This window comes from Miniopterus schreibersii (assembly GCF_964146895.1).
Source record: "Miniopterus schreibersii genome assembly, chromosome: 3".
In the NCBI taxonomy this organism is placed as follows: domain Eukaryota; kingdom Metazoa; phylum Chordata; class Mammalia; order Chiroptera; family Miniopteridae; genus Miniopterus; species Miniopterus schreibersii.
The window spans coordinates 84,787,092-84,812,609 of NC_138103.1; the positions used below are offsets into that span (position 1 = coordinate 84,787,092).

Here is a 25,518-nt window from a genome sequence, read left to right on the forward strand (position 1 = left end):
TACCATTCAAAAAGCTCTTCCTATAAAATAGGACAATAGTCTTCATAAAAGTCTAGCATATTTTTTCCCTACATACTACCACTGTACTTTCAAAGACAAAGGTATTTTGCTAAAAGTTACAAAAACGTATATGATATCCTTTATGTGCTTGAATAATACCTTTTAAGTTGACAAATCCATGAAAGCTGCTCTTAAATAAAACAGAATTATTTCTGGAAGGTGTTTTGGAGAAATGCGGTATCTGAGCATGCCTTTGGAGTTGCACACTGTCTGGTCTTGGTAGGTGCAAACTTGTTTTATTGCCCAGAGTCTTTCCTGCTATTTCTGCTGCCATCTCTGTTGCTGAGTGACAATACTAGCAATGGCACCAATGGAGACACTTTAATGCCTGCCTAGGAATTCCCAGAAGGCAGGCTTTGCTTCATGAGCTGCCTTATGGTTAGGTATTTGCGTGTTTCTGCATTTGGCCGCTCCTCACCAGCCCCCACCATGAGCAGGCGTGGTCTCCTACACCCAGTAACAGTGTCTGCTCTCGAGCTGTGACAGCAACACCCACAGAAAGGCGATCATTGGAATATTTTTGCTCTGATTACGCGTTCCTTCTCGGTAGAATATTAATGGTGTCACATGGATGTCTTTGGAGACTTGATGAGGGCTAGTAACCCATTTATTACTGATTTAAGATCCAAAACAATGGCTTAAGAAAGAGGCTTGCCTTCTGCTGGTGTAGAATTCACAAGGCTGGCACTCCAGGGCCGGTGTGGCAGTTCTGATAGTAAGGGGATCTCTGGATCCTTTTGTCTTTTTGTTTTGCCTCTTTTGGCAAGTAGGCTGCCATCCTTAAGGTTACCTCAAGGTCATGAATAGCTGCTGAAGCTCCAGCCATCTCCACCAAGTTCTTGGAGTCAGGGACTAGAGAGAGAGGCAAGGGGGAATCAGCATGCTCAGCCTTCTATTCAGCATTTTCCTGGAAGTCCCATTCAACATTTTTTTCTTCTGTACATTGACCGCTGCTTTTTGTAAGCAAGGCTGGGAAATACAGTTTTATAGCTGGGGCGTTACTGTTCCTGACTGTAGGGGTTTGGCTGTCGAGGAGGGGCAGGTGACTTTGAGGAGGCAGCTCAGTTTCTGCCACACCTTCTGCTCTGCGTTCACCAAATCATAGGCTCTGGTGTACATTTCCTGCTTATGCATGTTATAAGGACTAAAACATAGAGGAAATATTAGGAACCTTTTCTAGGCTCTGTACAGTGTGAAATGTGGGAGTTGGAACCCTGCTTCTCAATCCTGAGAGATGCTGCATGCCTATTGCTTAGCAAAAATATATGATGCCGCTGAAATAAAATGTATGGGTAATAATCTATCTTTACATAAAATTTATATGTGTTCATATGTAAATTACATATATGTTGCAGTATAAGTGAGAGACAAAAGAAAGGTGACTTATGATAAAATGTGTTTCAGTCTATAAATGCTTGAGTACATACATGCACAGTAGAAGAGAGAAAAATTAGATACTCAGGTTCTGGCCATAAATATAAAAACCATCGTGAATATGGCTACTGCAGGTGCAAACCGGGCACGAATTAGATTTAGTGACTCAGGTACGGAGACTGCTGTTACCGTGCTGATCTTTTGAGATGGTAAGTGACCCGTAAAGTCCCAAAGAAAACCAAGCACTGCCTTGCTGTGGTTAACATGGTAATTGCACTCCCAGAAAAATCAGTGTATGTTAGAGTAGGCAAGGAAAAGGAAAAGACAACTTCATGTTTATGTGTTAAATAGCTCCCAGCTCAGGTAGTTACCGAAAGCAGGACAATTTTCATGTTGAAGTAATCTCATGTCCCTGAATCCATCACAGTAAGCCCCTGCCCAGGCCACTCACTGTGCCTCCCCTTCTCACAGTCACCGTCTCAGAAATGCCCATGCAAACTCCAGCGACTTCTGGGGGTGTCCCTGCTTTAGAAGACACACATTTCCACTGTTTTGCTTTTGCACATGCCTGACTCTAACTCATGGTTCGGTTTGTTTGTTTGTTTCTTCCTTTCTTTACCTGTTATCTTTGCTTACGTCAGCTTGGCTTGTTTTTGCTTAAGTTTTGCCCTCTTGACGTATTAGATTAATTTTAACCTACGAAGGGCAGCCTTCATAAGCAGCAGTCACCACTTCCAGCAAAGATCTCAAAATCAGGTATGGGGGGGATGTTACATTCCAGCATGACTTAATGTTGTAAGAGGATTAAAAGAAGAGATTAGGAAATTCCACGGGCCTCTCACTCGCCTCCAGATTCTGGTTGCTAGAGGCTCCCTGTGTTAGCCAGTCCCATTCACCCGCGTGCCCCCCCCCCCCCCCCCCCCGTCCGAAGGGCTGGCCTCTGAACCCTGTTTGTGTTTGTCAAACCTTGCTGACCAGTCCTGAGATACTCCTGTGCACTGCACTTACATTAATTTTAAACATCTTGCTGACTGGTCATGACCGAAAAGTAGCTGGCTGCAGGGGTGAGTTCTGGCTCAAAATAGCCAGTCAGCAAGGTGTTGAACAAGGTTCCTGTTTGTTCCTCTTCCCATAGAAATCCACTGAAGTTTTCAGACTCAGAAGTGTCTGAGCTCAGAGGTCACGGTGATGAGGCCTTACTTTAAGAAGCCCCTGAATTTCACAGCCCAATTACTCGCGTCCTTTTTATTGTCTGATGGGACATGTTGTTTCTACCACATCTGGCTTAGCCATCCCTGTCTTAAGAATCTCTTAAAAATGAAAAAATACATAATGCTTTTCTTTCCATATTCCACCCTCATCTTTTCGTACTTCTTTGGTTAGTCGGAATGCTTTTCATGTAATTCTATTTCGATTTTTGAACTTTTTTTATTTTGTGAAGTAAAATTGCTATCTACGTCAGAAATCTGTTTAGGTACATATTCCTTGCTTATTGATAAATTATTGATTTTTTTTTTTTAAACTGAGGTTTCAAGAGTCAACATTAAAATTTTGCCCCATTGTGATTATTTTTTCTAACAGTATCTCAAGAGAAAAGTATTTCTTTTAAATTTTAATTTGAGAATATCCCAGCAACGCAATTTTATATCAGCTGACTTATGTCATTTAAGGCAAAATACTATGTTTATTCACCGAGAACAGCATCTACTACAATGCTTTATGATAATGAGTTCTTCTAAGTCAGTGTTTTACCACATTTGGCTTTGTGGTGTCATTGGATAACTGATGGAGTTCTTTATTTTGTTCTTTATAAAATATGCCTTTGAATAAAACTATGGCTTATGTGTGTGTGGAGTGTGTATATGCATGCTTGTGTGTGCACACTCGTCTGAGGGCAGAGTCTGCGGCGTGGCCTGGGCAAAGCTGCAGATCCTGAGCAATCCCTGGTTTTTTATGGCTCCTCTGTTTTGCGGGCAGGTGAGCCAGGACGGGAAGTCGCTTCTCGACAAGCTCCAGCGGCCCTTGACTCCTGGCAGCTCCGATTCCCTGACAGCCTCTGCCAACTACTCCAAGGCCGTGCACCATGTGCTCGACGTCATCCACGAGGTGCTGCACCACCAGCGGCAGCTGGAGAACATCTGGCAGCACCGCAAGGTGCGGCTCCACCAGCGGCTGCAGCTGTGTGTTTTCCAGCAGGACGTCCAGCAGGTGAGTTGTCTGCAGCTCCTCTTAGGGAGTGATTGTGCTAAATTGAGAGTCAGGTGAGTGCGTCCTCACACTGGGCCCATGAGCTGATGGAGTGACTGGAAGATAACAAGGGGAGAAAACAAAATGCACATTGACATGCATGCAGCTCCTGAGGACTCCCGCTCTGGCTGTTTCCAGCTGCTCACTCCCACGTATGCGCGGAACACGTGAGATGGTGCTGGGCCTTCACGGAGACTCTGAGTTTTGTTCTTGAACAGGTCATTTGCGGTTGTAGTTATTTGTGAGAATAGTGCAGTGGTGCTTATACCAGGGTGTTGTTGCAGTGTAAGGTCTCCGTCCTCTTCCATCGCTTCAGCTCTGAGCTAATCACGCTTCTGCTCCCACCTGGTAGCCTATGGGGCACAGTAGGTGCTTAAAAATAGTTGTATAATGAATGATAAGTGGACTTTTGGTTGTGATTCTTCATTCCTTAAGCAGCCGACATCCCCTTCGTTGTTGTTGTTAGAAAAGTAAGAGTAAACCCAGTCTCCATGCTGTTTTTCTCCCTATTATGGAATGAGAAAGACTGTCCTGCTACAGGGTTTTGAGGATTTAAATGTGGGGGAATATGAAATGCGATTTAGCTCTAGTGATAATTAAGATAATCGCTGTGTCCTTGCTCTAAAGTAGAGGGGGAAATGGGGGTGTGAATGAGGTGTCAGCTCCGGGGCTGAGGAATTCTGGGGGGTGCAAGGGAGCTCAGGCTTCCCGGGGAGTTGGCAGGAAGCCACCGTGATAGACAAACCACCCTCCCCGCCGCCGCTGCGGGTGCTCTGTTCAGACCTGCCGGAGCTCGGATTTCACTCTCTCTGAGCATCATCTGGAGGTGAGTGGGTTTGCTGCCGAATGGGCTGAGATTGTGGAGTCGAGCTGTGTTCTGAACACAGGTTCTCCAGCTTATTCTCCACCCCTTCTCGCAGTGGGAATCTGGTGAGTTCACAGTTCTTTTAACTGTGCCATAATTTTTAATTTTCACGTACTGTGCTTCGAGTCTGCTGACGGTTTTTGAGTTCTCTGAAGTCCCCCGGGCACAGTGCCTCGGGAACCGCCGGTTGGATGTGAGTCACGCTTCCTTACAACCTTGTTTTAGTCCAAGAAGTTAATTGCGGGCGGGGGGAGGAGTCGAAGTCCAGGAGTCACTGTGAGAACTGAAGTGGTAAGGGTGAAATCATGAGTACTAGTTTTTCTTCATTGTCCAAAAATTGTCACAAACCCTGAAATAGTAAGAGTTTAAATGGAATTGTTAAAGGATTTTCCTGCCTACCTCGCTGGTTCTTGGATCGAGTATTCATTATGCAGCCGTGGACTGACACATTTTATGGACTTGTGTCTGAAGCAGCAGCAGGGGCTCCCCCTCTTTTCCACCCCCACCTCTAATGGCTCCCCGGACTGTTTATGTCCGGGGCAGGCATGAGCAAAGGCAGGCTGTGGGGATAGGCTGAGCTCACAGCGTAGTCTCATTTGGCGCCAAGTACTTAATGCATTTGAATTTGAAAACAGCAAATATTAATTTTTATGCTAGAAAGGTAATTATGGCAATAATGAGGCCAGTTCTTTCAGCTGGATTTTTCTCTCAAGCGCAGTAGGTCGGGTGGGGTGTGAGCAGGAGAAAGTGTTCTGCGGAACACATAATGCTTTCCTGGTCCTGTTAGCCTTCATCGAAAACAGGTAAGTGCTCTGGAAGGGAAAGGTTCTGTTGATTAAATGGTCGAGAATGGTTTGGACTTGTTACTCAAACAGGAAATTGCTGTGTAGGCTTGACTTGTAAATCAGGAGCGAAGGTGATAAGACGAGGCAAAGTCTTCTACTTTGAAGGAGTGCCTAAGATGTCAGAACCAAAACTGTGTTTATGAAACTCAAGAAATTGCAACAGGTGGGCATTTTTGCCATATTGAGCATTGAGTAGGAGAGGAAAGCTGCGAATGAATGAAAAAAAAATTGTAACACGTTAGACGTTGATAAATTTGTAAAGACAAAAACAATAAAAATCCCCAGGAATATAATAAGCCGACTAGAGATGCTGCACGTTTTTGTTTGGTTGTTTTGGATGACGAGGAAGCATCTGTAAATTCTGCTGAGAGAAAAAATGAAAGCAGCTAGCCACCCAGTAGGTGTGGAATGATGACATTTAAATGAAAACAAGCCCCCAAATGGGGCTGCATTTGTCTGTGAAAAAAAATACTTGGAATTATAGATGCCAGACTGTCAACAGTACACCCCCAAGGAAGGGGCCGATGGGAACGTGGCAGGGGCGTTTGATTTTTAAAATGAGTAATTTTGCTTTAGTGGTTAATCTTTTTTTATAACAAGCAAAGGCAATTTTGTAACTTCTGTATGGAAGGTGTTTAGGATGGGAGTCAGGTGTGGTGGTGTGGGGCAGGTGAAGCCACTTTACATAACACTTAGCATCTGTCCAAATCAAAGGATGGGGTGGGGGAGTGGGAAGACCTGCTGAAGACTTGCCCCGTGCATGTGCTAGCTGCCAGCCAGTACTTACCTCTGTCATGAACTTAAAAATGAAATTATTGCTGTTTGTGCCATACTCAGATGATCAGATAGTGTGCACTCCCACTGCTCTCTGTGTTCTGTTAGAGCCACCCTCTGTGGATGTTTGGTTGAATTCATGAATGGCCCGGTTACTGCTAAGCAGCGTTTTTCTGTTGAGAGTATGCTTTATTTTACTATAACAAGGTAATTTATTTCTGTTGTACTCATTCAAATGGGATGATAGTTGGGAAGCAGGATGCTGTCAAACTCGTTTTCCCATTCACCAGTTCAGCTCACCAGCCCTTGGGTGGGTGAGAGCTAGTTACTCCTACAGGTGGCTGAGGTGACCACACTGTGCAGGCTGGTTTCCCTTAGAGAAGCCCCTCAAGAAAGGGAGACCTTCCGCTTAAAAAGCCTCTGGCTTCCCCTGCAGGACTTCTTGTGTGTGAGTGTCACCCCTGCTGAGTTATCTCTTAGAAAAACTCTCTCCAGGTTAATGTTGGGCTATTAACTAATGTTTTGAAAAGATGGTCAAGCAAATCCAGTCCACTCTAGCTTCTTCTCATTCACACTTCATTTTTATTTTTCAAAGTATCTTAATTGAATGTGTAACATTCTGAGATGTACAGAGGTGAAAATGTTGGCTATCTCAAAGTTCCTTTTCTTGAGGAGTTACAATCTAGGAAGAGTAGATGGCTAATGGTTAGCACTTAGGTCTTTGGCTATTGTCAGATGTACTTTTGCTGAGGCACAAATTTGAGTCATTTCTACCAAGGCATTACCCAGAGTGAGGGCATAAATAAAACTAGGTGCCCTCATCTGTTACCTTCCCGCCTCATGCATGCGCACTCAGGACAGATCTGTGCATTAGCCACTTGTGCAAATTTGGAGGTTCCTGGGAGTCGTCTCCGTATTGCTCTCCAGAGTCAGGGGTCTTGTTCATCCAGAACGTGAAGAGCCCTGTAATAGAGGTGCAAGCAGCAGCTGCTGGGCACCAGGAAAATTGCCATGGGAGAGGCAAGGTTTGAGCTGATCTCTGAAGGATGGGTAGAAGGTTAGTAGGTTGAGGAATGGGCAGTGAGAATTCCAGAGAGATGAAAAAGCAGGGCCTGATCTGAGAGCAGCAGGTGGCCTGTGTGGAGAGAAGGGAGGCACGAGCTGGGGCTGGTGCAGGAACGGTGACCTCCGAGATGTTCCTGTAAGATTTAGGACACCATTGCAGGGACATAGCGAACGAGTGCGTGAATTGGTGCCAGGGCCTGGAGGGATGTGTGAGTGGCTGTGAGGGAACCTCTGTGTGGCAGCTGGTTCACCTCGATGCCTGGTGGGTGCTCACTCACGTGTACGCACCTTTCCTCTCTTAGTGCTCACTTGATGCTCACAGCCAACCTGCTGAGGAGTGAATGCTTTTCCCATTTCATCACATCGAGTTCATGTTGTGAGGGGCCTGTATGTGGAGCATTTTGACTTGGAGCTGTGGGCAGTGGGGGGTGGATGACATGAAGCTATTTGCCTCAGAAAGGTTGCTCTGGTTGCAGTGTGACAAGTCAGACTCCAGGTGAGGAGACAGATGAAGTTCCCATGTGGGCATCCATGCAAGTCATGGAGAAGTCTCAGCAGAAATGTGAGGTTCACAGGAGCAGTGATCTGTGTTTTTATTCCTGGTGTTTCCCAAGTGTCTGGGATGGTAGATGCTCAGTATTTGTTGAGTGAGTTAATGAAGACATTTAAGGAATTCTGCTAAAAGATTCTTTTGGGCTAAACATTTCTTCATTTATTCTGGAACAGGGAAGAGTTAGCCTTACATTGGAATCAAGTGATCCAGCTGGGAGATCTGCCCGAAGAGCAGGAGCTTTGGTGGATGTTGGGGAGATAGGGGTGGGTGAGGAAGGAAGGGATAATCTCAGTTCATGGGAATTTTGCAAGTGTGGTGAGATCTTTAAAATATTAAAGATTTTGACACTTAAAGGCAGACTGAGGGTCTTAAAATGGACTTCTATAAGGGGGAGAGAAGTCAGGATATGACACTTAAAGGCAGACTGAGGGTCTTAAAATGGACTTCTATAAGGGGGAGGGAAGTCAGGATATGCCAAAGAGGCAGATAAAGAGTTTTCAGGTCTACAGAGAAGCAATTTCACAGGTTCACCCTGGGTCCTAGGCTGCTGTCCTTTGCCAGTAAAAGTCGTCTTTCTATGATGCTTGACTCGGGGGCTCTGTCTAGGTTGGCATCAAGTACACGGGACCACGCTCTTAAGTGAAGTTTCCTGAACGTCATTTGTCCTTCGCTCATGAAATCAGGAAGGTGGGTTTTTCTCATCCCACTCATAAGAATCCTTATATAACCCAGCCGTTGAACATTCTTTTCTGTTTACAGCCCTGTGTTCCCAGCTCTGATTGTGGCTTTTGATAAGAGTGGCTTAGAGGATTGCTGTCTTTTCTGAGAGTTTCTCAGTTTGGATTAGGAAGTACTGGAGGGCAAGTGTTTGGGATTGGTAACCTGCTGAGAGCAGATAGAGGCTGACCAATGATCTTTCTGGTGCGTTTAGAGCCGGTTTTAGTTACCCTTTGTCCTAGTGAAACCAGAAGAGACAAGACTGTCAAAGTGATCTTAGTAACCAAAGCTGAAAGTTCAGCTGTGGGAGTTAGGAAAGTGGGAAAATGGACGGCTCTCCACCCCAAAGCGGATACAGTACAGGAATGCAAGTACGGGAGCTGGCCTGTGAGTCCAGGGAACTGGAAGCAGGAGCCCAGAGGACTGGTGTAAGTCGGAAGTGAGTGGGGAGCTGAGGCCATCAAACCCTTGAGGATGCAAGTGCTCCAGAGCCAAGATGATAAGGATTGGGCAGAGCCAAGAACAAACCCCAGGCAGCTTGGGACTCCCTTTGATTGAGTGCCAGCCACATTGCCAGGGTCCCTAAGAGGAAAGTGCTTGGGGATTAGTGGGAAGATTACATACATGCGCGTATGCAAACCTGTGTATATATATCTATTTATATAGTTCAATAAGTAGACTTAATCTACACATGATAATTTTAGTTCCTCAGATAACATTATCTGGACATAACAGGAAGATTTTTCTCAGACAACTTTGGACTAATTTTATTCATTTCTAAGCTGAGAATGAAAAAAATAGTTTTGAAACATTTAGAAAATTACTAAAAGGATTAACCTGTGTTGGTAGTGATGGATTGGTTGGGGTTTTATGAGAATATCTAAGGTGAGACTATTCACATAAATAATAACCTACCTGCTTTTTTTCTTCCCTCTTCTTCCTAAGGTTTTTTTTTCCCCTTAAGAAATTTCATGTACTTGTGTAATTAAAGTTAGGGTAATACGAGGAGAACCGGTGATTTATTTTTTTAAAAGATGGATGGATGGAGGGATGATGCAAAAGTTTAAAAGCCTGTTAACTTCTTTGTCATCCCTTCTTCACTGATGTTACCTAAGCCTCCTTTCAGCCAGGAAAGGGCATGGAGTGGCATTTCACAGGAGCGTGTGCCAGTTAAGCGAAAGTAGCTCTTGCAACGCAGGGCATTGTGGTTCTGTGTCCTGTGTTTGCAGGGTGTAACTTGACTGAGGGTTTTGTGTTGTTGTTGGGTGTATGTTTTTTATAGCTTCTTTTTCCAAGTGAGTATTAGGCTTAGTATATTTTGGAGTGTTTCAGAAACCACTTTAAAAAATAGATACATCAATATTAAGAATAATCATATATATTTAGAACAAACTTATTTTTACTTTTGAAATAATAAACGAAGAAACACAGAGTTCTTGGCTCCAGTGGAGAGAAATAAAGAAAGGGGCAGGGAGTGCAGGGGAGCCCGTCTTTACTGCCCAGCAGCTGTAAATGCTGGCCTAAGAAGTTCCTCCTTTTTCCCTCAGTCTCCCAAAGCCCACCGATGCGTGTTGAGTTTTGTGTCTGTTTCTTTTCACTGCAAAAATTATGTCATGCACATCGTAGAATGTGGAGCCAGAGGCCCTTGTGATCATGTCGGGCCAAGCCCCTCATTTTCCAGGTAATAAAATGGAGCCTCAAGAGTCGTGACTTGGCGGAGGCTCCCAGAAGCCTGGTGCATTTTTATGCTTCAGCGCTCTTGACCTGAGGGGGTGCTGCACTTGCGAGCTAATCGGAGAGTAAAACTGAACTGACCTGTTCCTTAGGAAGGGAAATTTAAGTGGGGCTTTCCTGGCTGGGAAAGGGCTTTCTCAGAAGATGCAGCTACCCACCCACCAGTGTGAAGGAAAATAGCTCCTTAAGGAGACTTAAATAAAATTTTTTTTTGAAGTTTAATCAATCACCTTAGGAGTAGATACCTGGAACCGGAGAAAGCAAGGGAGAGAACACCTACTAGCAGTTCCCAGCCGGCCCAGGACTTATTTTCTCCTCTGTGCCGTTGGCCAGATAGCCAGGCCTCCTCGGGGAAGGAGAGAACAGGACTGAGACCCTGGCTTCAGGAGTGAAATGTGCTCGGAGCTTTTGGGAGAAAAGGAGCAGGCAGCCTGAGATAGGATGAGTATGTGGAGGCCAGGAATTGAAACTCAGAGTATTTCTTCATTTGTGATTTTAAACTTTGTGGGTAAGTTTAACTGTTACATTAATGGTATAATATTAGGTCACTTTACAGCAATACTAAACACCAGCCTCTAATAAAATTAACATTATCTCAGGGAAAGCCTCCTTTTTGGTCACCTGTTTACTTTTACTAAATTTGAAATGACAGTGCCAGGTTTTCAGTCAGCCTTTGTTATAATCACTGACATACAGTTGATTTGATTATCAGGAAGGTTCTGATTAAATGCTCCTTTCAGCAGCACTTTAAGATTTAAAAGCACAGCTAGAAACACAGTAGGTCCATTTCTATCTACATTGGCATTTCCAGTGATTTAAATAAAAGGGAAGAGATTGAACAAGGAAGTAACCAAAATAGATGAAACTAGGTTAACTTGGGTTTGGTAGGGAATGTAGGGTAGGGCATGGGGAAAATTCTTGCTTTGCAACTGGAAAAATCTGATGTTATATTAAAAAAAATTCAGAGTATTTTAGAAGTACCTTTGTTTTCTCAGTTTTTGGTTTTCATTTGCTTCATGTAATCATAGTTACTATAAATATAGAATCAGAAGAACTTGTTTTTATTTTTATATGCATAAAATGTGACTTAGAAGGGGCTTCTCATTATTATGATAGAAAACATTACTGTGTATTTCTCTTTCAAATAGTAGTTGGCATTGACAGATGTTTGTATATTTTCTCTGAATACCCTTTGGGTCCTGAATTACCAGTAAAAATAGAGTGGCGTAATGTGTTCTTGGCTATTTAGTGTCAGAGGTCTTATCTAGTTTTTATAAACAGCATCTTAGCCTGCAGACAACAATATCATTATTAGTTTGGAAATGAGCATAGTCATATTTACCATCATCACATTCAATCTTGTAATTACAACCTGGAAATTAAGCTAAACAATTCGTAGGATTTTCTGCACATCTGACATTTGATGCTGAGAGACATGTAAATGTTGGTGGCTCACTTTGGAGTGACCTTGACCTGGGAGTTGTCACTGTGTCCATTAGAGGACACTGACACACAGACGAATCATCTACCACATCCTCTGAACAGAAGGAAGGCGGGGTTGTCCTCCCAGCTCTGCTTTCTGCCCTGAACCAGGTAGGCTGCCAGGAAGGATCAGCTTTTGCCCTTTTCCCCAAGTCTGACAGCAAAGCAGCAAATCGTATGCGGGCCTTGTTCCTAGGCTCGAGGTCACAAGGCACAGAGATGACAGCTGCTGCCACGGCTGAGGTCTGGGGGCAGCTGGCTGGATAATGTTGATGAAGCCCCCTGGTTTGCAAATATATGTATGTTTTAAATGGAGAGAATCCACAAGCATGCCTAAGAAGTGCTCCTTGGACCAGTCTACTGATTCAGGATTCCTTGGCAATCCAGGAAATGTTCTCCAACTTGTAAAAGACATTAAAGCCCATGAGGGAGTTTGGTTTTGAAGGTGAGCTGGATTTCATAATTGTCTGCTACTTTTTTAATGAAGCTCTTGGAATTTGTACATTCTTCTTTGAGTTGCTTTCTTATTTGTTGGAAATATAATTTGACCTGGTGTTTACAATTTTGTCTAAAGGAACCACTGATGAAAATAAAATGCCCATGATAACCCTGAGCGGTTGGTTTATAATAGCGTTCATTTCCAACTTATGCTTCCTGAAACACTTTACTTAGGCTTAAAAAACAAAATATAATTATTTTAAAAATAATACTGCATTTTGCTTTCCCAGCCCTTTCTACCAAGAATAATGTTTACCTTTTACTTTTTGAAATTGTGCCTTATTTAAGGTCTGTATTGAGCTACCAATAATAATCAGGTTTGCTGCTTACCCACGGCTGCTTTTTTTTTTTACAATTGATACAAAATATACTATAATTACAATGAAAAATGGCTCCCAGTCCTTCATGCAGATCTGATGGACATGTGGACTAAGGAATAGGTGTTACTTATATAGCTCTAAATTCTTTTCAGTCTTAAAGTATTTTATCCTTGTATTCTGCATGCTGTTGGCCTCCTGCCCAGAGGCACATTCCATTGACTGTATCCTTTCTTTGAGGTTGAGATGTCTTGAAGTTGTCATTGGACATTAATTCAGGAGTGAATTTTAAAATATGTTTTAAAATGTGTACTAAGAGCCTGTGGTTGGCCTTGAAGTCAGGCAGTGAGTATAGCACCACCTTCTGATGGTCATACTAATACTAAAGGTGTTTCTCTCTCTCTCTGGAAAGAAAAGGAATGTACTAAGCACAGTAGTTAAAAAGCAATGGAAAAGGGGGGGACATCTGTAATACTTTCAACAATAAAAATAAAACTGAAAAAAAGCAGTGGAATCTTTTTAGCTGTGCTACCAAAGCACTCACAATTGGGTGAAAGCCCACCTTGGGTTGTGGTTTATGGGTGGAGACACACACACACACACACACACACACGTGCTGTGTATTTGCTTCTCTGATATTAAGGTGTTTAACCTAGATATCACTGAACACTTGCAGCCCCGCCTGGTTATCACCACTGAACAGGTAAGGAGGCCGCAGCTCAGAAACTATAAGGAACTTTCCCAAGAGCACACAGCTAGACCCTGTGTTTGTGGACAGGGGGGCTGGAAATGAAGGGAGCGGGGAAGGAGAGAGCTTTCAGGAGGACTGGGGGACTGAGTTGATAAGACAGAATACAAATGGTTCCAGTAAGACTTACTCTGATGGTGTGACCCCAGGTGACTGGTGAGTGGTGGTGTTGACAGAAAGTTTCAGAAGTGAACTATAGTGGAAGGTAAATGTGTAGCTCTGGCCTGAGCACCCACTGCAAGGCGTGGCCTCCATGCCCACTCCACCCTCCCACATGCACATACTTCTGCTCTCAGCTTCTGCTGATTCTCCAAGGGTCTTTACAGAGGCCCACCAGAGATTGATTCTGCTTCGCAAGCCATTCTGTTTACTGCAAATGTTGCTAAACCCTGTGCGGGAAGGACCCCCCATGAGACCCTCGGCTTCGGAAGGTCACTGGTTTGGAGCAATGGAGAACAAGGCCCGTTGGCCCTGGACAGGGGGCTCTGGCCCTTATTGCCTCTTTTCTTCTAGATACCTGTCAGCACAGCTGGCTTCTATAGTGCAGGTTACAAAGGGCAAGGGATCCCCTTTGTAGCAATGAACTGTACATCAAGGCCCCTTCTATTTCCCCTTTAGTGGGGTGCTATGGCTGGTCTGCTTCCAGGGTGCCCTCTGGACCACCGTCCTAGCTGTGCCTGCCCAGCTGGTTCTTCAGTCCCAAGTCATTTCGATCCATATGCATAGTTACCATTTTCACTTACATACAAGTTCAAGGCTGCCTTTAGTACTTGAGCAGCATATTAACAACTGTATTTAAATAATATCTTTTAGCTAGTGTTTTTAGTTTTTAGCCAAAGATAGCACTGACTAAGATTTTTGCTAGTTACTTCCCCTCCATCAGAAAGCGACAATATGTATATTTGATGTCATGTAGTGTATTAGTTATTGTGAGCCTTCTCTCCAGTCCAGGAGCCAATGAACTACTCAGTCCCCACTGTGAGCTAAAAGCATCGGGGCACATGCTTTACTTTCACTCTTTCTCTGTAGTGAGTGGATTCAACAGGAACTTAAGTAATTAAATCCATTGGATGTTTAGCTTTCACAACAGCTTAGTTTATAGAATAAATTATTCTCAAAGACCAGGACAGAGGCATTTAAGTGTTTTGTTTTCTTAGGTTTTACTGATATGTTTCAAGTCCTCTAAAGAACAGACAGGAAAACATCGACTTTGTAGTTAAACTTGAATTGCCTGAGTTGTGTAGCTTTGAGCCTCATAAAAAGGTTAAACTGGTCCTGTGTGGCTTGATAACTACTATCATATACTGTCAGTGTTGGTGGCTTGATCATGCATAAAATGAGGTGAGGTTTAAATTAGTTATCATTGCATGTAACATTTATACATAGATTTACACACTTAAAGTAAGAGCTGATTAAAACTGTGGTGGAAAGCTGATAGAAAATGTAATTTTCACCAGTGTTAGATTAGTATACAAATGCTTTCTTTTTTTCTCTCTTTTGCTTTTATTTTTTAATAGAGTTTTGACAACAACATATATGTTCAGTAGATAGCCCTAAACCGTGAACAAGGCAGGACATTGTTTTTATGGCATATGACTTGTTTTCTTTGCAGGTGCTGGATTGGATTGAGAACCATGGGGAAGCATTTCTGAGCAAACACACAGGTGTGGGGAAGTCTCTTCATCGCGCCAGAGCTTTGCAGAAACGGCATGAAGATTTTGAAGAAGTAGCACAGGTAAAGCATAGCTTTCACTGTTTCCTCCCATACGTACCTGTGTGCTTGGTTTTGAATCACTGTTTTAGCCACATCTGAGGTGAGCTGGCCTTGGCTACATGTGTTTGAAGGTGACTTAGAGGAGGTGATGCTCAGATTTCAGAGTGAACCTGACATTGCAGAGGCAAAAAGATGATTTGGTCAGTTGACCTTTTTGAAAGATGTGATATTCTTGAAACAGAAAAACATCTTGGATGTTTGTGCCATGTTTATTGTTCCAGTGTCTGTTGACTAGTTTGTGAAATTTCAGTTCATAACCAGAGAATAACAGTCCTTGCAGTTCTCTAATGTTGGGCTGGCTTTTCTTGCCCTTTTCCCAGTTCTTTTAAATGTGTGTGCTTAGGAAACAGGAAGCAGAGGCTATGGTGTGTTCAGACGTGGGATTTGTGCAACTCGAGAGTTGGCCATAACGCTGACTAGCCGTGTGACTTTGGAAGAGTCTCTCAGTGTTTCTCAGGTTAACTTTCTTATCTGAAGAGTAAGGTCCTAGAGAGGAAGTAAATGTGAGAAGAAAGGACCGGGGTCAATAATGAGCACAGATATTGGTAAATATGTCTGTAAATCTCAACCATTGACCATTTAAACAAAAGACAGTGAATTTGATGGGTGGTTACCAATCAGATGGAGCTAAAGCACCAGACCAGTTCTACAACAGGAGGTGGAAAGGTGCTCTGAGGTCGGCAGGAGGTGTGGTTTCTCCTAGGTTTGCAAAATGAGGGGTGTGTGAGCATTTTCAAGTGACCACTATCACTTCCAAGTAAGTATAAAGGGAAAAGAAACATAGAAAATCGGATAACTGAAAACTCACTAGATGGATCTAGTGGAAGGAAAAGAAATGAGAACAACAAAAATCATGATAGAAATTACAAAATAAGATGTAGTAATTTGTCCATAAGTATCAGTAATTACAGTAAACACAAAATAGATTATAGTTGTTAAAAAAAAAAATAAAGATTTATCTGATTGAACACCTTTTAAAAGGACACACCTAAAACATTAATACCCAGGAAGTCTGAAAATATATAAAGTATTAGAAAAAGATCTACCAGGCAAATATAGCAAACAAACAAATAAAAAACTAGTATAGGAATAGTAATATTAAATCAACTTAAAACCATGAAAACATTAGAAATAGAGTGTTCAGTTATAAGGGGAGAGTGTCAGTATACATCTGATGCTGTGGTCTCAAAATCTATAAAGCAGAAGTAAAGGCAGTAAACCCTGGCTGCTGTGTCGGCAGGTTCTGCCTGACCGAGGGCTCAGTCACATCCCTGGTTACTCGGGAGCTGACTGGCTGGAACTATGGGATAACTAAACAAGCTGCGCATAGGCCCTGTTCAGTGAGAATGCCTTCAAAACGTTACCTTCCTTCCACGTCTCCGTATGTGGAGTGAAAATGAGAATCCCAACCTTCCTGCTCCTGAGTCCCAGGAAACAGTAAGAGGTGATCGTGTCCAGCAGCCTCGCCACAGGTGGATGCGGCTGGGTTTTCTTATCTACATTACACGTGGTCTCCCTTCTTACACTCGCTGGAAAATATTTGCCTTCCTCTTATAGCAAATATGTGGAAAATGTGCTTTTATCTCCCCATTATTTTCCTCATAAGATAAGCTACTGCTGTAGCCAATGTAGCTTAAGGAAGGGTGTGAAATTTGGGATTCTATGAGCAGAGACTTCAGGCACCAAAAAACCTAAGAGGCGAGGCTGTCAACAACCCCGCTCTGGAGATGGAGGCTCCTGCCCCACAAAGCACACTCACCCAGCCTATCCTCACTTCCTCGGTGCTCTCAGATATGGAGGATGCGGGTCCACTGAACATCCTCATGTCTGTCCAGCACCCAGGGACCCCCCTCCCTCCAATTCCTGTGCTTCCTTCCATTCTAAATTAGAGAAATTTCTGTGGCTAATCCTGCCCTATGTTTTCCTGGTAAACTTATTTCATGAGGTCTAAGACGATCATCGAAGCTGTCAACCCAGGTTCTCATGGGGACAGCAAGAGTGAGACGAATTTTTTGGTAGGAAACGTCTCTGCCTTAAGGTTTCTAGGGCAAGCCAAGGGCAGCGCCCTGAGCCATGGTCTGCTTCTTACCACTGGTTCAGAGAAAGGCAGGAGCTCACCTCCTCCCTCCGCCCATCCTGAGTTTCAGTTTTTTCCTATCATCTGCTCATTGCCCCTGCGATTCCAAGGGTACCTGGCACACTTTTCCTTAAATTGAAAGGGCTTAAGGCTTAAATGTAAACACCTTTTGCTGATTTGCAAACATCTGTGCCCACTTTCTCTCCCTCTGGCTTTCAAATAATCACCGGTCATGTGTCAGGCATTCTGCCAGACACGGGGGGATAGAGGGGACAAGGGGTGGGTAGACAGGCCAGACCCAGACTTCCTCAGTAGGCATGGCCACCTGTCAGAGGGCTTTCCCTGGCAGTTATTGCTGGCTAAGCCAACCCACAAATTAGTAAAATTCAGTTTGGTGACAAAGAAGAGGATGTGAGAGGCAGGCATGGGAGACAACAGGTGGGTTTGTTGGGCAACATGACCGTGTGGCCTTAAAGGCTGGAGTGTGGGCTCTGGGGAGCTGTGTGCAGGCAACCAGCCTCCTCTCTGTGGGCCTCTCTCCTTTGCAGACCCACCATGGGGTGCAGGCTCCTAGCTCTCCACCTCACACCTGACCGTATCTGTATTTTCTCAGTTTTTCACATCTCAGTGTTCCCTCTCTGTCCGCACTTTCCTTCCCACTGTACTGCCAGGATCTAAGCGCTTCAATCTGTCCTCCTTTTCCCACAATCTTCGACTTCTCCCACTCTTAGTTCTATTCTTTTTGGTACCAAATATTTACAGACCGTCTCTTCTCTTGAAGAACATCACTTGATACTACTCTATTTTTTTAAGATTCCCAGCTGGTTTCAAAAGAGTGCTCGTCTACCTTTCTCTGTCTGCTTATTGCCCACTGTCACTGGCAGTCTGGCACACAGTGGGCACGCAGTGATTGCCATTGCTCATTGTAGATATTCAAAAGTCTATCACAGTCAAGGTTAAAGACATAGAGAGAATCTTAAAGGCAGCAAGAGAGGGACAGTGCCTACAAGGGAGCTTCATAAGGCTCAGCAGATTTCTCACCAGAAACACTTCAGGCCAGAGGGGACTGGCATAAAGTATTTGAGGTAATGAAAAGCAAGAACCTGCAACCAAGACTGCTCTATGCATCAAGGCTATCATTTAAAATCGAAGGCGAAATAAAGAGCTTCCCAGACAAAAGAAGGCTGAAGGTGTTCAGTACCACGAAACCAGCGTTGCAAGAAATGCTAGAGAGACTACTTTTAGAAGAAGAAGAAACAGAGGGAGAAACATAGGCATAAAGAAAAAAATGACAATAAATAAGTACCTATCAACAATAACCTCAAATGTAAGTGGATTAAATGCTCCAATCAAAATACATAGGGTAGCTGAATGGATGAGAAAACATGACCAATATATATGCTGTCTACAGGAGACCCACCTCAGAACAAAAGATTCACATAGGCTGAAAGTGAAGGGATGGAAAAAAAGATTCCATGCAAATGGAAATGAAAAAAAAAGTTGGGGTAGCAATATTTATTTCTGACAAAATAGACTTCAAAACAAAAGCCATAAAAGAGACAAAAGAAGGTCACTACATAATATTAAAGGGATCAATCCAACAAGAGGATATAACTCTGGTAAACATATAGGCACCCAATATTGGAACACCTAAATATATATATAAAAAAAACAACCACCACAAAAACTCTCTTGGTGGACTTTGGGGAGAGATTGACAGCGACACAGTCATAGTACAGGAATTTAACACCCCAATGTCATCAATGGATAGATCTTACAGATTAAAAAAATCAGTGAGGAAATAGTGACCCTAAACAAGACACGTGTTCTAATGGATTTAATTGACATTTACAGAACATTTCATCCCAAAGCAGCAAAACATGCATTCTTCTCAAGTGCACATCGGATATTCTCAAAGATAGGCCACGTGTTAAGACACAAAATAAGTCTTAACAAATTCAAAAAGATTGAAATCATATCAAGTATTTTCTCAGATCACATTGGCATCAAGGTAGAAATCAACCACAATAAAAAAACTCAAAAAACATTCAAATGCAATGAGGCTAATTAGCATGTTATTAAACAATGAATGGGTTACCTATGAGCTCAAGGAAAAAATAAAAAATTACCTGGAAACAAATGAAAATGAACACACAACAGCCCCAAATCTATGGGACACAATGAAAGCAGTCCTGAGAGGGAAGTTCCTAGCATTATAGGCCTACCTCAAGAAACAAGAAAAAGCTCAAGTAAACAATCTAACCCTACACCTAAAAGAATTAGAGAAAGAACAACAGAAAAAGCCCAGAGTAAGTAGAAGAAAAGTAGAAGAAAGGGAATAATAAAGATCAGAGCAGAAATAAATGACACAGAAAAAAAATCAATAAAAATCAGTGAAACCAAAAGCTGGTTCTTCCAAAAGTTAAACAAGACTGATAGATAAACCTTTAACCAGACTTATCAAGAAATAAAGAGAGCCTGGCTGGGCGTGGCTCAGCGGTTGAGCATTGACCTAGGATCCAGGAGACTGCTATTCGATTCCCAGTCAGGGCACATACTTGGGTTGCGGGCTCGATCCCCATTTGGGGGCGTGCAGGAGGCAGCCAATCAATGACTCTCTCATCACTGATGTTTCTCTCTCTCTCCCTCTCCCTTCCTCTCTCTGAAATCAATAAAGATATATATTTAAAAACAAACAAACAGAGAATCTAAATAAATAAAGTCAGAAGTGAAAGAGAAGTAACAAATGACATCACAGAAATACAAAGGATTTATTAGGAACAAGTATATGCCAACAAATGGGACAACTTGGGCGAAATGGACAAATTCCTAGAAAAATGCATTCTTCTAACACTCTATCAGGAAGAATCAGAAAACCTGAATAGACCAATAATAACTAATGAAATTAAAGCAGTAATAAAAAAAAACTCCCAGCAAACAAAAGTCCTAGACCTGATGGCTTCACAGGGGAATTTTAACAGACATTCAGAGAACTAACACCTATCCTCCTCAAACTATTCCAAAAGATTCAAAAGGAGGGAAGACTTTCAAGTTCTTTTTACGAGGCCAGCATTACCCTAATTTGAAAACCAGGTGACACTTCAAAGAAAAAAAATTAAAGGCCAATATCCCTGGTGAACATAGATGCTAAAATCCTCAAAAAAATATTAGCAAATCAGATCCAGCAATACACTGAAAAGATGATGCACCATGATCAAATAAGGTTTATTCTGGGGATGCAAGGCCAGTACAATATTCGCCAATCGATAAATGTGATACATCACAAGCAAAATGAAAGATAAAAATCACATGATCATATCAATGGATGCAGAACAAGCATTCCATAAAGTCCAGCACCCATTTATAATAAAAATGCTCACCAAAGTGGGAATAGAAGGGTTATACCTCAACATAATAAAGGCCATATATGCAAAACCTATAGCTGAGATCATACTCAATAGACATAAACTAAGCTTTTCTCTTAATATCAGGAAGAAGACAGGGATGTCTGCTTTCACCACTCTTATTCAGAATAGTACTGAAAGCCCGAGCCACAGCGATCAGAAAAGAAGAAGAAATAAAAGGCATCCAAATTGCAAAGGAGGAAGTAAAACTGTCATTCTTTGCAGATGATGTGATATTGTATACAGAAAATGCTAAAGAGTCGACCAAAAAACTACTAGGTCTAATAAATGAATTCAGCAAATTAGCAGGACACAAAATCAATATCCAGAAATCTGTGGCATTTCTATACACCAATAATGAACTATCAGAAGTAGAAACTAAAAAAACCCCATTTACTATTTCAATAACAAACTAAAAAGGTACCTAGGAATAAATTTAACCAAGGAGGTAAAAGACCTATATTCGGAAAACTATTAAGACATTGAAGAAAAAAATTGAGGAAGATACAAACAAGTGGAAGCATATACCGTGTTCATGGATTGGAAGAATTAACGTCATTACTACCCAAAGCAATCAGTAGATTCAATGCAATTACCTATTAAAAGACCAGTGGCTTATTTCACATCTAGAAAAAATATTTCAAAAATTTATATGGAACCAAACAAGACCCCAAGTAGCCTCAGCAATCTTGAGAAAGCAGAACAAAGTTGGAGGGATCATAATACTGGATATCAAACTATACTACAAGGCCGTTGTAATAAAAATAGCCTGGTACTGGCATAATAATATAGATCAATAGAACAGAACAGAGAGCCCAAAAATCAACTCACACCTCTGTGGTCAATTCATATTTGACAAAGGAGGCAAGAGTATACAATGGGATAAAGACAGTCTATTCAATAAATGATGCTGGGAAAATTGGACAGATACATGCATAAAGATGAAACTAGGCCACCACCTTACACCCTACACAAGAATAAACTCAAAAGGGATAAAAGACCTAAATGTAAGTCATGAAACCATAAAAACCCTAGAAGAAGACAGGAAGTAAAATATCAGGCATCTCTCATATCAGTATTTTTGCCAATATATGTCCTAGGACAAGGGAAACAAAGGGAAAAATAAACAAATGGACTACATCAAACTAAAAAGCTCCTGCACAACAAAAGAAACCATCAACAAAATGAAAAGGAAACCCACTTTATGGGAGAATATATTCTCCAATGATACAACTGATAAGTGCTTAATTTCCAAAGTATATGAAAAACTTACACAACTCAACGACAGGAAGACAACCGAATTATAAAATGGGCAAAGGACCTAAATAGACACTTCTCCAAAGAGGACATATAAATGGCCAAGAGACATATGAAAAAGTACTCAACATCACTAATCATCAGAGAGATGATGCAAATTAAAACCACAATGAGGTATCACTTCACACCTGTCAGAATGGCCACCATCAACAAATTAACATAGATTAAGTGCTGCAAGGGTGTGGAGAAAGGGGAACCTAGTACACTGCTGGTGGGATTGCAGACTGATGCAGCCACTATGGAAAGCAGTATGGATTTTCATCAGAAAATTAAAAATGGAACTGCCTTTTGACCCAGTGATCCCACTTCTAGAAATATGTCTTAAGAATCCCCAAACACCAATCAGAAAGAATATATGCACCCCTGTGTTCATAGCAGCGTTATTTAAAATAGCCACTTGGAATCAGCCCAAGTGCCCATCAGGAGATGAGTGGATAAAAAAGCTGTGGTATATTTATACAATGGAATACTACGTAGCTGTGAAAAGAAAGGAACTCTTACCTTTTGCAACAACATGGCTGGACCTGGAGATAATAATGCTAAGTGAAATAAGACAGAGAAAGAGAAATATATATGACCTCACTTATATGTTGAATCTAATGAATAAAATAAACTGACAAAATAGAACCAGAGTCATGGATGGATGGGTGGTACAGTATGACATGTCAGAAGGGAGCTGTGGGGTGCAGATGGCACGAAAGGTGAAGAGAATAGCTAAAGAACATGTATACATAACCCATGGACATAGATACCAATGTGGTCAAGGCCAGGGGAAGGGGAGGGTGAGCTGAGGGGGGAGGGGGTAAAGGGAGGTGTAAATGAAGGACATCTGTGATAATGTCAGCAATTAAAAAGTTGACCCAGCTGCTCATATAACTTCCCTCCGCTCGATTCAGAGGGAAAATCCTTTCTGTCCATAAACGTGGCGACCTCCTGTTGTGTGAGAGGCCCCAGACATCACTGATGGAGCTCCAGAGTCTCCTCACTCCAGCGTGTGCATGCAGGCCTTGTACATCACAGAGAACACCCTGAACCACTTCAGGCTGGTTCTAGAAGGCGCTGGCTGTGCCTCAGCATTCACCAGTAGGCCGGATAGGTAGAGGGACCGCCCTCTACGACAGGAACTAGCCACAATGAAGTAAGGTGGGGAGGGACCATACGACCTGAAAAAGTAGGGTGGACTTCTCTGTAGCCCCTCCCCCTTGTTTAATAAAGATGGGATGGGGGTAGGAGGGAGAGGATAGCATTTTAAGCCAGGAGAGATCTGGGCTGTAAGGTGGCTCCATTAGGAGCCTGGCTTTATTAAGACCATGTGCTATAGATTTGGTCTAGACAGACAGTGGCCTCAGTATTGAGTGACACTACACTTGGGTTTGTGGCTTCATTCGTTGACAGCTCTCTAGCTCGACCCAAAACAAATTATAATGAAGGGATTATGGCAGAGATCTAAGTTCATATTTTAGATTTATATTGTATGTTTTTTACAATATAGCCTTTAATGACACCTTAAAACTGGAAACAGGTACTGGAGTGTTTAATAAGGAGCTTATTTCATTTTCTGAAACATCTTCACAAAGGTAAAGCAAATTTTGGGTTTAGGGAGAAGGTCCTCTCATAGTTAAGTTTAAAGTTGATTAGTTTGGTTCTTGCCATTGTGTTTTGAAGAATCCTTTGTAAAATATATTGTAAATTGTTTTTAGTTTAGAAATCTTGAATTAGCAGTTTATTTAATACATTATTTAATAGTCAGCTTCTTCAAAGTAGTGAGTTGTAACATGATGAAGTAGCACAACAGGTTCAGAAAGGAAGTGGTGAAAGTCTTATGGTTGAATTCATTTAAAATGTACTAAATATAGATTTATTACATAAAACAATGCTAGTGTTCTGGGAAGGAGGAACCTGAAAGGATCCTCCTCTTTGCTTGGTGGAAGTGAGCACAATTGGGCACAACTTCTGCAGGTCCCAAGCCTCCCTGCAGGCCGGGCTTCAAGCTTTGTTTCCAAGCTGTAGCCACACAAGGAAGAACTTGCTTCATTTTTGCACCAAGTTTTGCAGAGCCAAGGGCCTCCCGCTCTGATCTGAAGACCAGTCCTTCTTTGTTTGGTACTGTGGTTGTGAGTAGCTATATCCTATTGAATGAATTCATGCTAATGAATTATAGAGTGTGGCATACGCAGCCATGTTGAATTTTCATGCAGGAGCTTTAAGAAAGAGATTTAGGATGCTTTCCACGTGAGGCTTTTTGCAGATGACTGCCGGAAAGGAAGCTGCTCTCTGAGCATCGTCTTCTAAATAGTTGTCCACGTTGGTGTTCCCTTTTAGATGGAAAAATCAATGAATGCAAAGGCCAGTAAAGCCCAGAGAACTCTGGTTCAAGGGAGACAGATTTTGAGGGCACAGATTTCCCTAATACAATTGATTAGTACATCTCTGGCATAGCATCTCCCCATAGCTGCCTACTCTGCAAGTGCCTCCACGGCCTTCTGTCCTGTCGGATTCAAATTACCTTCCAGAGACATGACCTGTCAGGAAGTTATTCCCCGTGAAGCCATTTCTGTCAACAGCATTTTATATGCGCCACGTAATTACCTTGTCTTCCAGGATAAAGAAGTGTGGGATTTAGAAAGCAGGAAACCTTACTTACCTTCATTCTAGATTTTCAGAAGATAAGCAGGCGCTGCCGCGGTCCAGCCGCAGCGGGAGTCAGGGGTCCCGAAGGTGGGCAAGGCGTCGGCGCTGGGAGTCAGCAGACTACACGGCTCGGAGGTGGTGTGACACTGTTCCACTTTATTGAGAGTCAACATAATTTTTTATACTGTCTTTTTTGGCTACAATTATATTTCCGTGGTTAGCAAAGCAGGAAAATAATAGTACAAGTTTCGATTTCATCAGAACAGAACAATTTTTACTTTTATTTTTTAGAATAGAGGAGAAAGGAAAAATCAGTGATCTATAAAGTGATAGATGTGTCTTTGTCTGCAGCAGCAATATATTAGCTTGTGAGACAGATATTTTATATAATATTTGCCTGTGGTTACTACTTCTTATGGTTATATTTTAACTATGGACCTATTCATAAGCTATTATATTCTTCTTGCCATTTGCTTCTAAGGAAAGAGTGCCTTTTGCCGTAGCTATTGATTAACTGCCTAAGAATGCTTTGCTTTTGTTCCTTTGGGAGCGAGCACCAGTGTGGCCGCTGCCTCGCCACGCGTTTCAGGAAGGGCAAGTTCTCCTACTGAACATGCCTTCCGTTTACATTAACTGTTCTGATACCGTTCTCACTGTAAGCACCTGTGTAAGGCAGAGGAGGGTCTGGTAGCCTTTCCATACTGTTAGCCCTTTTTAGGGGGATGCCACAATCTGCCATTTAGTCTGTGCTACCCAGGGGGGTCCTTGTACAGCAGGCGAGGGGCGATGGCCTTTTCCTGTCCTCGACTAATCCTGCAACCATAGGCGGAGGCACTTGAGTATCCGCGGCTGCGTGGGCTCAGCTTTCCCTAGTTCCTCCATGAATTCCTTACTGGGGGCGCCAGGGGGAGTTTTCCTAGCTACTTCTAATAACAATTTGTTAAAGCATCCGGCACATGTGATGGACTTGGGGAAATCGGGATTTCTTCAGAAGTAAGAACATCGTTTACCATTCCCAGGTTACTTATTGATTTCA

General features: G+C 42.5%; 1 protein-coding gene across 4 annotated transcripts in view; it reads left to right on the forward strand.

Moving 5' to 3' along the window:
• TRIO (trio Rho guanine nucleotide exchange factor) overlaps positions 1-25,518 on the forward strand; it is a gene marked incomplete at its 5' end in the record, with an annotated part of 300,776 nt that overhangs the window by 138,223 nt on the left and 137,035 nt on the right. For all 4 annotated transcript variants that reach the window (XM_081131178.1, XM_081131180.1, XM_081131179.1 and 1 more), the window contains 2 exons: positions 3,412-3,642; positions 14,892-15,014. In XM_081131178.1, the coding sequence (XP_080987304.1) occupies positions 3,412-3,642; positions 14,892-15,014 (354 nt within the window). The remainder of the gene's footprint in view (positions 1-3,411; positions 3,643-14,891; positions 15,015-25,518) is intronic.